The sequence below is a fragment of the Salvelinus fontinalis genome, chromosome 16, assembly GCF_029448725.1.
Source record: "Salvelinus fontinalis isolate EN_2023a chromosome 16, ASM2944872v1, whole genome shotgun sequence".
Classification (NCBI taxonomy): Eukaryota; Metazoa; Chordata; class Actinopteri; order Salmoniformes; family Salmonidae; genus Salvelinus; species Salvelinus fontinalis.
In genome coordinates this window covers 26,419,641-26,432,831 of record NC_074680.1, presented here as the reverse complement: position 1 = coordinate 26,432,831, position 13,191 = coordinate 26,419,641, and the positions used below count along the sequence as shown (strand labels likewise).

The following is a 13,191-nucleotide window of genomic DNA, read 5'->3' as shown; positions in this document are numbered from 1 at the left end:
AAGTGCAGTTGCAAAAACCATCAATCGCTATGATGAAACTGGCTCTCATGAGGACCGCCACAGGAAAGGAAGACCCAGAGTTACCTCTGCTGCAGAGGATAAGTTCATTAGAGTTAACTGCACCTCAGATTGCAGCCCAAATAAATGTTTCACAGAGTTCAAGTAACAGACACATCTAAACATCAACTTTTCAGAGGAGACTGCGGGAATCAGGCCTTCATGGTTGAATTGCTGCAAAGAAACCACTACTAAAGGACACCAATAATAAGAAGAGACTTGCTTCGGTCAAAAAACATGAGCAATGACATTAGACCAGTGGAAATCTGTCCTTTGGACTGATGAGTCCAATTTTGAGATTTTTGGTTCCAACCGTGTCTTTGTGAGACGCAGAGTAGGTGAACAGATAATCTCCGCATGTGTGGTTCCCACCGTGAAGCATGGAAGAGGAGGTGTGATGGTGTGGGGATGCTTTGCTGGTGACACTGTCAGTGATTTAGAATTTAGAATTCAAGGCACACTTAACCAGCATGGCTGCCACAGCATTCTGCAGCGATACGCCATCCCATCTGGTTTGGGATTAGTGGGACTATTGTTTGTTTTTCAACAGGACAATGACCCAAAACACACCTCCAGGCTGTCTAAGGGCTATTTGATCTTGAAGGAGAGTGATGGAGTGCTGCATCAGATGACCTGGCCTCCACAATCACCGACCTCAACCCAACTGAGATGGTTTGGGATGAGTTGGACCACAGAGGGAAGGAAACGCAGCCAATAAGTACTCAGCATATATGGAAACTCCTTCAAGTATGTTAAAAAATAATTCCTCATGAAGCTGGTTGAGAGAATGCCAAGAGTGTGCAAAGCTGTCATCAAGGCAAAGGGTGGTTATTTTGAAGAATTTAAACTTTAAATTATATTTTGATTTGTTTAACACTTTTTTGGTTACTACATGATTCATGATGTGTTATTTCATCATTTTGATGTCTTCACTATTATTCTACAATGTAGAAAATAGTAAAAAAATAAAGAAAAACCCTTGAATGAGTAGGTGTCTGCAAACTTTTGACTGATACTGTATATTATTAAGGGGAAAATAAATGAATTAATGTTTTTATCTCTCATTTGCGTTCAATTGTAGTTTCTTTGTAAATTGATTTGTTCCCATGTGTGGATCATGTGTGGATCATGTGTGGATCATGTGTGCTGTAAAAACAGCATGTTAAGATAGCTAGTAAAAATGTATCCTGGTAAAATCATGCATCGATCAAATTTACCACAATCACTATTAATTACACATTACAAATGACAGACTTGCATTCTATAAAAACAACACACAATGAATGTATATTTCACCAAGCCCTCATGTGATGAATCTTTTGTTTTACATAAGTGAGTAAATAGCCTTATAAATAGCCTTATATGTATGGACATTTTCTTTGCAATAACTTTTTTGGAGGGAGAAACACAACAAAATTAAAATAATCTTCTGACCACTATGACTACAGAAAGTTGGAAAAATAGACATCCTCAATAAATACAGTGAAGTCATTCAAATTCCACTTACAACACGTCTTTAATGTATAATTTACAACACATTGCACATTGTGTAGGCTACCTGGTGTATGGCAGTGACTGAAGAACTGGTAGTCTCTATACTTGATTTACAATTTGAGGATGGATTATTTCCTCTTTATTGGATGGAAACACTTTCTGTCGTTTGTTGAATCATCCTTACAACCTTTTTAGTAAGGTTATCTAATAGGAGAGTCTTATTCTTTAGGCAATTAATGATTATCAAGTACATTTATTTGGATCAATCCTAAACGAGACATGATATTCTAACATAATAGCAAATATAGCATACGTCCATCTGCATGGAAATGACAGAACTATCCATAAAACTACAGTTAATCAATTATAGAGTTATTAATATATTTTTAAACAAGTCAAACATTACAAAATGTTACAGTGCAGCTTGTAATCTGTAGTGAAAAGTGGTCTATAAGTGCTCATTGAGAGTTTTTGTATGTCAAATGTTTAATCAATAAGCCTAAAATGTGCCTAAGATTTGCCTAAAAACACAAAACAAACGTGACTTTATTTACTGAGTTAATAATATACACAGAAAAACGTAAAGAATTCAACATAGCTGAAATCATAAGCAACCAATTAATTTGCATGTGGACAATGCTGACATCAACTAACAATAAGGTCAACAATCATAGCGTTTAGTTGTGAAACTAAGGATGTAGCTGAGAAATGTAGGCTTAGTTGTCATCCTGAGAATGTCCCAAAGTAAACGAGCCCACGGAATGCGCACCTTACCTGTTGCGTTGAGTAGAGTCGAGTCGGGTTGATACACTGAAAATGAATGTGATGAGAGCTGGAGCTACTGTCAATGCATCAAAAAGAAACAGAGGCGTGGCCTCGGAGTTGACTCAACTCTGAGGCCAAGGATGATTTTTTATTTAATTTCAATGTTATTTAACTAGGCAAGTCAGTTAAGAACAAATTAGTATTTACAATGACGGCCTACACCATCATTCAAAACAAATCCTCAATATAACTAATTAGTTGAGCTCATATTAGTTGTTTAATAGATATTATTTTGTCATTTTCAACAAATCTATGTATTGGCATAATAGGGCAATATTTCAGAGTGGTGAGTTTGAGGACAATTTGCAAGAAAACTGATTATGAAATGAGAAGAAAATGTATGCTACAATTTGTGTTGAACTGATAGTTTGTTTACCGGTAGGCACTCACTTTTTTGAGTGTGGACTAGATATCACATTATCCGTGATTTAATGGTCCTACCATTTTTTTTAAAAGCTATATTACACATTAATAAACTGACATAAAATACAAATGAATAATCTTATTATGTAATTATCCAATCCTATTTAAGAAAAGATGAGGAAAAATCAAACATGCATTATGCAAATGTATTGTAAGTTATTTTCACTCACCGGGCCACTAGATTTTCCACAGTGAATCCTTTTTGGGACATCCCTTTGATCAAACCCCCATTAGTTGGGGCTCTTGGTACCTCCCACACTGCTTCCGCCTTTAGCAGGTTTTGGCGTACTACGGAGAGGAGATTCCGCCGACAGGTTGCTGTCACTACAGACACCATGTTATCCTCCTCCAGGTGTCTCAGCCGGAATTTCGGACGTTCTCTCTCTGTCATTCGTCAGGTAGGCATTAGATAAATGGAAAACTTTCACGCGGAGCTTCATCATGCTGCTGCCAACGTTGAGGTCTAGGTTAGCGAGAGGTGTAGAAGCGCCGCCCGTTGAGCAGTAGGCCACGGTAGGCCTTCACTTTGCAAGCCAAGGACAGCATGACACCCGATTCCCCGGCAAGACATTGGTTCAACCCGGTTTTTAATTCTAAAGCAGTATCTCCCATATAATTTTATTATAGCTAACATTTTATTTGGTTTCACGAAGTTGGCTAGTTAGCCAACCAGTGGTTTATTTAGCTAACGTTATCAAGCTACGATATTTTGAGGTCATTTGAGAGTTTTGGCTAGCACACAGCTATTTTTGTGATGATAGACTGTTGTATTTTGCCTAGTTAGCTAGCTATGTTTTGAACAAGCTATGTTCTTTTTTATTCAGATTTGACATCATATTGACTGTCCAATCGTTGCATAACTGGATTAAACAACCCAGTCGAACTCTCAAATACACAGATAAGACAGCCCTCTATCAATCTATTTTCACTTGGTTATATATTTAGTCATAGTAGCTAGTTATCCCCTAGCAGTCTGTTTGTATAATAGTGTATGCCTACATTGTTTCCATGTGTTGAAGTCACCGATTGGTACAACACGCATGCATTAATGGCGCTTTCAAGACAACTGTGAACTCGGTACAAAAAAAAATAGTTCCCCATTTTTTTCCCCCCAACGTGGCAGTAGACCTCCCCCTCCACCACTACTGACCTTTGACTGGGGAGGTACAGTATGTCAAAGTCTTGTCTGTCAGACTGTTCATATGAACATTGTAAACATGGTCCTTGGTAACAAACACCTGTTGTTGATTTTATGCATTTTCACTCCCTCGTTTTAGAAGGGGGGGATATAACATATGCATATGATATATATTTTGAGTTGTTTAATGATCACTTTATATTGATAGCTAACAGGTTACTGTTCTCTTTGACAGGGAGTCAATGTGTCTGCACAGCGGGCTGTGCCAGGTGAGTGTTATGAAACTGCATGTTAATTACAGTAGTTGAACCCAACTCTTTATACTGAACAAAAATATAAATGCAACATGTAAAGTGTTGGTCCCATGAGCTGAAATAAAATATACCAAAATTTTTCCATATGCACAAAAAGCTTATTTCTTTAGAATTTTGTGCACAAATTTGTTTACATTCCTGTCAGTTAGCATTTCTCCTTTTCCAAGATGCACCATCCACCTTACAGGTGTGGCATATCAAGAAGCTGAATAAACAGCATGATCATTACACAGATGCAACCTTGTGCTGGGGACAATAAAAGGTCACTCTAAAATGTGTAGTTTTGTCACAACACAATGCCACAGATGTCTCAAATTTTGAGGGAGAGCGCAATTGGCATGCTGACTACAGGAATGTCCAGCAGAGCTGTTGTCAGATAATGTTATGTTCATTTCTTTACTATACGTCGTTTTAGCGAATTTGGCAGTACGTCCCACCGGCCTCACAACAGCAGACCACATGTAACGACGCCAGCCCAGGACCTCCACATCTGGCTTTTTCACCTGCGGTATCATCGGAGACCAGCCACCCGGAAAGCTGATGAAACTGTGGGTTTGCACAATCAAAGAACTGTCAGAAACTGTCACAGGGAAGCTTATCTGCATGCTCGTTCGTCATCCTCACCAGGGTCTTGACCAGACTGCATTTCGGCGTTGTAAACTACTTCAGTGGGCAAATACTCCCCTTCGATGGCCACTGGCATGCTGGAGAAGTGTGCTCTTCAACGGATGAATCCCAGTTTCAACTGTACAGGGCAGATGTATGACGTTGTGTGGGCGAGTGGTTTGCTGATTTCAAAGTTGTGCCATGGTGGCGGTGGGGTTACGGTATGGGCAGGCATAAGCTACGGACAATGAACACAATTACATTTATCGATGTCAATTTGAATGCACAGAGATACGTGACGAGGTCCAGAGGCCATTTGTCGTGCCATTCATCCGCCGTCATCACCTCACTGCACGGCCCCATGTCACAAGGATATGTACAAAAATTCCCAGTTCTTCCATGGCCTCCATACTCACCAAACATGTCACCCATTGAGCACGCTTGGGATGCTCTGGATCGACATGTACAACAGCGTGTTCCAGTTTCCGCCAATATCCAGCAACTTTGCACGGCCATTGAAGAGGAGTGGGACAACATTCCACAGGCCACAATCAACAGCCTGATCAACTATGCAATGGAGATGTGTCACAGTGCGTGAGGCAAACGGTGGTCACACCAGATACTGACTGGTTTTCCGATCCACGCCCCTACCTTTTTTTAAGGTATCTTTGACCAATTGATGTATATCTGTATCACCAGTCATGTGAAATCCATAGCCTAATGAATTTAACTGATTTCCTTATTTAAATTAATTTGTATTTTTAAATGTAACTTTTATTTAACTAGGCAAGTCCAGTTAAGAACAAATTGTTATTTACAATGATGGCCTACACCGGCCAAACCTGGACGATGCTGGGCCAATTGTGCGCCGCCCTATGGGACTCCCAATCATGGCCGGTTGTGATACAGCCTCGATTCGAACCAGGGTGTCTAGTGACGCCTCTAGCACTGAGATGCAGTGCCTTAGACTGCCGCACAACTCGGGAGCCCTATATGTACTGTAGCTCAGTAAAATATTTGAAATTGTTGCATGTTGCCTTTTTATATCTTTGTTCAGTGACGTTTGAGATTTTGCGCTTGAACTGAGTACTGTTGTCATCTGTCCTGCAGGATTGTCAGCTAGCTGTAGTGTCACTGTCAACATCCCTACGTAAGTATTATTGCTACACCATTGACCTGTCTTCTCATTGGAACATTGCTATAGCTGTGTTTTAGCTTTGTATTATGCCGTTATACTTTCTGTATTGACTGTTTTTTTATTTGTAGGAAATGTAAAGCCAGGTCCAGTGTCTTCCAAATCAGATACTTCAAGACATCTGTAGCTTGCAGTATGTATTAGCCTGGTCTCTCATCCGTTTATTTGACCCTTGTGATCTAAGCAGTAATGTGATTCTGTGTAACACTACAAGAGTTGTATTAAGTCAGTATTGTGTTGTCTCTGTCTTTTAGGGAATGAAGTCATCACAGTAAAGACACCTGCATTTGCAGAGTCTGTCACAGAGGGGGATGTGAGGTGGGAGAAAGGTACAGTAACTTACATGTTTGTCTCTGTGTTTCTTGTGCTCATTCAGATGTTGGTTGCAGCCAGGTAGATATTTCTGTTTGCCACGCTTAATGCAACTCTCTCTTTACAGCGGTTGGTGATTCTGTCAAAGAGGATGAGGTGGTTTGTGAAATTGAGACGGACAAGGTATTTAATGGTCGCTGAATCACTCACCTGTTGACCTGCTATTTTCACAACAGCCTTATATAGTAAAGTAACAGTTGACTGTAGATGATTAGAATAACAGAACCACAGAAAGTTTTATGTATCATGCATGGTCCTTGATGTTTTGTCTCGCTCCACAGACGTCCGTGCAGGTGCCGTCTCCTGCTGCTGGGGTGATTGAGGAGCTGCTGGTCCTTGATGGGGAGAAGGTCGAGGGAGGACAGGCTCTCTTCAAACTCCGGAAAGGAGGTCAGTACCACTGAGTTTACCATGTCTATGGTAGGACCACATAAAAAAATCTTCTAAATTCAAGACGCATGGGAGATGTGTTTTACAGAGCTATTAGATTATACTTACACATTATACTTACCTACAAAGTAAACACATTGCTATTGCCTAATGCATTCTTATACCTTTCTCTCCTCAGCTGTTGCTGCCCAAGCTGCAGAGGCCCCAGCAGTAGCAGCTCCTCCACCCCCCCATGCTGCTGCCACAACTCCCTCCCCTGCTCCCTCTGCAGTGGGCCCCATCCCTACCACTATGCCCCCAGTGCCACCCGTCCCAGGAGCTGCCATCTCTGCCACACCAGGTTAGTCTGTCAGCCACTCAATGAACTCAATGTCAAGTGAGAAGTATTTAGCCTGTCCAGTGTGCACTGTTGATTATGGAAATAGGATAAATCACTTGGCCCTTGCCTGTTGACAGTGACACTTGGTAATGGCTAAGAGGTGGCGTGGCACTAACAACTCCTGTTCACCTGTCTGTTCGGTACAGTTTCAGCCATCAAACCCACTGCTGCTCCTGCTGCCCCAGCCGCTGTCACAGATGGAGGGGGTAAACCAGTCAGGACAGAGCACAGGGTGAGGCATCATAATCAGGAATACTGCAGTAAAGGAACCACATTATTCTTAATATTCACAATGGCTCAGACCATAGTGTTGGTAGAGTATACAAAAACAGTGTCTGATAGAATGTATAGCTGTTGTGATGTTTTCTCTTAAGGTAAAATATTTCTGTGAAAATTCTTAAAATAGTGTAATTTTTTTGTTGTTATTTCTCCTATTTTCTGTCTCAGGTGAAGATGAACCGTATGCGTCTGAGAATCTCCCAGAGACTGAAGGAAGCCCAGAACACCTGCGCTATGTTGACAACATTTAATGAGGTCGACATGAGGTAGGCAATAACAGAATAGTTGTCCCACATTATCAAGCCCTATCTCTAGTAACATTATTAGATAGGAAATGGGTCTTATGGGAGCTGATTACTCATCCAGAACATATTAAACATTACCACTACACTTTCAGTACAACAGATTCACTTATATAAATGTATACATTTATATTAGGGATTTAATGTCCTGTCTAAAATAAAGGTGTCTAGATAAAATAAGGTCAGTAGTAAAGAAATGCTATTCAAGCTTAGGCCATACAGACAATGATTAGAGATTGGAATCTGCTCAATAGGAAACGCTTTTTGAAGCCAGATCTCCTCTTAAACGATGGAATGTAAATATTTGGTACTAATATTAAAACAGGGGCTTTATTAATTTAGAAGGAAATGAACCCTGTGCTAAAGATTACACTGAGGATTTATTTTCTGTGCAAATGTGGGGTGTCAGCTTTCAGCTATTCAGGGGTTTCTCTGCATCCTAATTGAATTGGCATTGATGGTCTGGAGGAAGACCTTCAGGCCTGGGCTCATCTTGAGCCGAAGGAGCAGTCAGACCAGGAGACCAGAGCCTCTACTGGGGCCCACAGAGACCTGCGCTCTGAGTGGACGAGCTGCCTCAACCGATATGGGTTTTTATAACAGGCCAGTAAGATTTAGAGTTTTGGAAAGTGAAGATTTGTATCACTTCTTCTCTCCTTTCTCAGTGTCTTGGGAGAGGCTAATGCCGTTAGTGAAGAAACTTTAGAGTTTAAACCAGGTTAGAGACAGAAAAACAAACAAATAAAAAGAGATACAAGAGTCCGTTTTCATCATACAGAGGAGAAATGAGCGATGGTGAAACATTAGCCCAGTGTCAATAGCACTCAATCACCATGATCTGGAGAAGGTGAGCTTTTACAGAAAAAATGTGTATAGTTTTTAAAAAGTTTTGTTGAAAAGATTGAGTAATGCATCAATATGAGAGCCTAATTCTCTCAACAGCAACATCAGTGAGATGAGGAAGGCCTACAAAGACGCTTTCCTGAAGAAACACAACATCAAGCTGGGCTTCATGTCTGCATTTGTCAAGGCTTCAGCATACGCTCTGATGGAACAGCCTGCCGTCAACGGAGGTGGGCTCTTCTTTCCGAGAAGTTGCTTTACTTGTCATATCAGTCTGAATAAGGCAACACACATTTTGTATCCACTGGTATCAGGCGTATGTGGTTAAGTTGGTTAAGAACGAGATTTACATAGACAACCGTACTTAGTGTGTACTCCACCAATGCCTCTCTGGCCTATTTAAACTAGCCACAGTCAAGAAGTGGTTAACATTTTTGGGCTTCAGGGAAGTGAATCATAGAAGCCAAAGCAGACTGTTCTCTCAAATGGCCACATGGCAAGTGATACCGGAGCGCCAGGTCTAGGTCCAATAGCCTCCTTAACAGCTTCGACCCCCAAGCCATAAGACTGCTGAACAATTAATCAAATGCCCCCCCTTTGTTTTTACACTGCTACTACTCACTGTTGTATTATCTATGCATAGTCACTTTACCTCTACCTACATGTACAAATTACCTTGACTAACCTGTACCCCCACAAATTGACTCTGTACCGGTACCCCCTGTATATAGCCTCATTATTGTTGTTTTATTGTTACTTTTTATTTTTTTTAAATGACTTTAGTTTATTTAGTAAATATTTTCTCAACTCTATTTCTTGAACCTCCTTGTTGGTTAAGGGCTTGTAAAGTAAGCATTTCACCTGTTGTATTCGAAACATGTGACAAATAAAATTTGATTTAAAGTTATTAGTTAATACAGTATTTTAAATGTTCAAATCCCTTTCATACCGTTTCTCTTTTTAGTCATTGACGACACAACCAAAGAGATTGTGTACAGGGACTACGTGGACATCAGTGTGGCTGTAGCAACACCAAAGGTAATGCCGATGGTTGGCTACTCACATTGAACACTTTTACAACAGGGCTAATATACAGTACCAGTCAAAGGTTTGGACACACCTACTCATTCAAGGGTTTTTCTTTATTTTTACTATTTTCTACATTGTGGAATTATAGTGAAGACATCAAAACTATGAAATAACACATTTGGAATCATGTAGTAACCATAAAAGTGTTAAACAAATCAAAATATGGAATGCTGCATTTCGATGACCTAACCTCCACAATCCCCCGACCTCAACCCAAATTAGATGGTTTGGAATGAGTTGGACCGCAGAGTGAAGGAAAAGCAGCCAACAAGTGCTCAGCATATGTGGGACCTCCTTCAATACTGTTGAAAAAGCATTCCTCGTGACCGTGGTTGAGGTCAAGGCTAAGGGTGGCTACATTGAAGAATCTCAAATATAACATATATTATAATTGGTTTAACACTTATTTTTGTTTAGTACATGATTCCATTTGTGTTATTTCATAGTGTTGATGTCTTCACTATTATTCTACAATGTAGAAAATAGTAAAAAATTAGGAAAACTTCTTGAACGAGTAGGTGTGTCCAAACTCGACTGGTACTGTACATGAACCAAAACTCTGAATATCTAATGTGTCCTGTCTCCCAGGGCTTGGTGGTGCCTGTCATCCGTGGAGTGGAGGGAATGAACTTCGCTGACATTGAGAAGACCATCAACGAGCTGGGGGAGAAGGTAGGATAACATGGATTTCGCTGTACTTTATGTTTGGACTTTGTGCATTCTCTAAGTTGATGATGTTGATTGCAGGCCCGTAAGAATGAGCTGGCCGTGGAGGACATGGATGGAGGAACCTTCACCATCAGCAACGGTGGTGTGTTTGGATCCATGTTTGGCACGCCCATCATCAACCCTCCACAGTCTGCCATCCTGGGAATGCATGGTATCTTCCAGAGGCCAGTGGCCATCGGGGGCAAGGTTGGCTCTGTTCTGTAGACTTTGATTTTACTCCATATATTGTAGATTCATATCTCAGGAGACCCCCTTATCATAAACTCAGCAAAAAAAGAAACGTCCCTTTTTCAGGACCCTGTCTTTCAAAGATGATAATTCGTAGAAATCCAAATAACTTCACAGATCTACGTTGTAAAGGGTTTAAACACTGTTCCCCAATCTTGTTCAATGAACCATTAACAATTAATGAACATGCACCTGTGGAATGGTCGTTAAGATACTAACAGCTTACAGAGGGTAGGCAATTAAGGTCACAGTTATGAAAACTTAGGACACTACAGAAGCCTTTCTACGGACTCTGAAAAACACCAACAGAAAGATGCCCAGGGTCCCTGCTCATCTGCGTGAACATGCCTTAGGCATGCTGCAAGGAGGCATGAGAACTGCAGATGTGCCCAGGGCAATACATTGCAATGTCCGAACTGTGAGACTCCTAAGACAGTGCTACAGGGAGACAGGTCGGACAGCTGATCGTCCTTGCAGTGGCAGACCACGTGTAACAACACCTACACAGCATCGGTACATCTGAACATCACACCTGTGGGCCAGGTACAGGATGGCAACAACAACTGCCCGAGTTACACCAGGAACACACAATCCCTCCATCAGTGCTCAGACTGTCCACAATAGGCTGAGAGAGGCTGGACTGAGGGCTTGTAGGCCTGTTGTAAGGCAGGTCCTCACCAGACATCACCGGCAACAACGTCTCCTATGGGCACAAACCCACCGTCGCTGGACCAGACAGGACTGGCAAAAAGTGCTCTTCACTGACGAGTCGCGGTTTTGTCTCACCAGGGGTGATGGTCGGATTCGCGTTTGTCATCGAAGGAATGAGCGTTACACCGAGGCCTGTACTCTGGAGTGGGATCGATTTGGAGGTGGAGGGTCCGTCATGGTCTGGGGCGGTGTGTCACCATCATCGGACTGAGCTTGTTGTCATTGCAGATAATCTCAACGCTGTGCGTTACAGGGAAGACATCCTCCTCCCTCATGTGGTACCCTTCCTGCAGGCTCATCCTGACATGGCCCTCCAGCATGACAATGCCACCAGCCATATTGCTCGTTCTGTGTGTGATTTCCTGCAAGGCAGGAATGTCAGTGTTCTGCCATAGCCAGGGAAGAGCCCGGATCTCAATCCCAGTGAGCACGTCTGGGACCTGCTGGATCGGAGGGTGAGGGCTAGGGCCACCCCCCCCCCCCCCCCCAGAAATGTCCGGGAACTTGCAGGTGCCTTGGTGGAAGAGTGGGGTAACATCTCACAGCAAGAACTGGCAAATCTGGTGCAGTCCATGAGGAGGAGATGCACTGCAGTACTTTTGATTAACTGACTGTTACTTTTGATTTTGACCTCTCTCCCCTTTGTTCAGGGACACATTATTCAATTTCTGTTAGTCACATGTCTGTGAAACTTGTTCAGTTTGTGTCAGTTGTTGAATCTTGTTATGTTCATACAAATATTTACACATGTTAAGTTTGCTGAAAATAAATGCAGTTGACCGTGAGAGGACATTCATTTTTTTGCTGAGTTTATGTGGAATAGAGACAGGAAGCAGTATTTGTCTGTCTCTGAAGCTCCTCTTCCTCTGCTGCAGGTGGAGATCCGCCCCATGATGTATGTGGCTCTGACGTATGACCATCGCCTCATCGACGGCAGAGAGGCGGTCACCTTCCTGCGTAAGATCAAGACTGTGGTAGAAGATCCCAGAGTGCTGCTACTGGACATGTGAGCCAGCCTCCCCAGTCAATGGCTAAACAAACCAATCTACTGCCCTTCACACGCAGCAGCTATACTTGCCTGATTAACCTAAACTGCAGACGTTTTGTGTTGGTTAACTAGGCAAAGGGATACTTGAATAGACCAAAAGGTGCATTGGACTTATTGCATGGGCTGAAATGGTGAAATAATTGATGCTAAATGTTGTGTGTCTGGGGCAGGGAGGGGGTGTTGTACATCTCAAAGCACCATTTGCTATTTTCTACCTACAATAAATATTTGTCAAATAATTGTAATATAATTGGCAAAAAGTTGCATTAAGTATTTTTCATTTACTTTTTCTGAGATAACAATTGTAACCTATGGACTGTGAAAACACTATATCCTAAGATGTTCATGGTACATGTAATTGAATCTTTGTTACACTGATGAAATGACTGTCCTGACATCTCATTCACGCACACTCTTAAAGTCTGTTTATGCTGTGTAAAAAAAACTATTAAAAAAAACTATTTAAAGAGTTTTTAAACCTTGACATCTTAACTATGCTTTTTGTTTTCTGTTTACACAGACACTTGCCTTTTTTACAGAATGTTCTCAATGACTGATGATAAGAACAATTCAGAAACCAAGTGGCTGGTGTGTAGTGTAAAATAGATATTGCCAGGCCTTGGAAGCTTTAAAAGAAATGGAGAAATTTAAGAGACTGAGAACACGCCACATCACTTACAAGTCAGGCAGTGACTGTCTGAGCTGTGGTATAAATATAGTCATAGGCCAGGGTTAAACAAACTTGGTCCTGGGGCCCTACCTGGGTGCA

The 13,191-nt window shown here is 41.6% G+C and overlaps 1 protein-coding gene across 1 annotated transcript; it reads left to right on the top strand.

The window, feature by feature from the left end:
- The first annotated feature begins 3,059 nt into the window (after positions 1-3,059).
- Positions 3,060-12,914, top strand: dlst (dihydrolipoamide S-succinyltransferase). The gene is made up of 15 exons (XM_055864838.1): positions 3,060-3,197; positions 4,173-4,206; positions 5,968-6,007; positions 6,124-6,185; positions 6,307-6,381; positions 6,492-6,547; positions 6,706-6,814; positions 6,993-7,154; positions 7,340-7,425; positions 7,641-7,738; positions 8,717-8,847; positions 9,582-9,655; positions 10,295-10,378; positions 10,454-10,621; positions 12,250-12,914. Exons 1-15 carry the CDS (start codon positions 3,135-3,137, stop codon positions 12,382-12,384), a joined length of 1,377 nt encoding a protein of 458 aa, XP_055720813.1. The 5' UTR covers positions 3,060-3,134; the 3' UTR covers positions 12,385-12,914.
- Positions 12,915-13,191: the final 277 nt, after the last annotated feature.

Excerpts from the sequence above, each read along its gene's own strand:
- dlst (XM_055864838.1), top strand. The coding sequence starts at position 3,135 with ATGTTATCCTCCTCCAGGTGTCTCAGCCGGAATTTCGGACGTTCTCTC. Across the intron at positions 6,008-6,123 it reads GTCACTGTCAACATCCCTAC|GAAATGTAAAGCCAGGTCCA; the intron begins GTAAGTATTATT and ends TTTTATTTGTAG. Across the intron at positions 10,379-10,453 it reads TCAACGAGCTGGGGGAGAAG|GCCCGTAAGAATGAGCTGGC; the intron begins GTAGGATAACAT and ends TGTTGATTGCAG.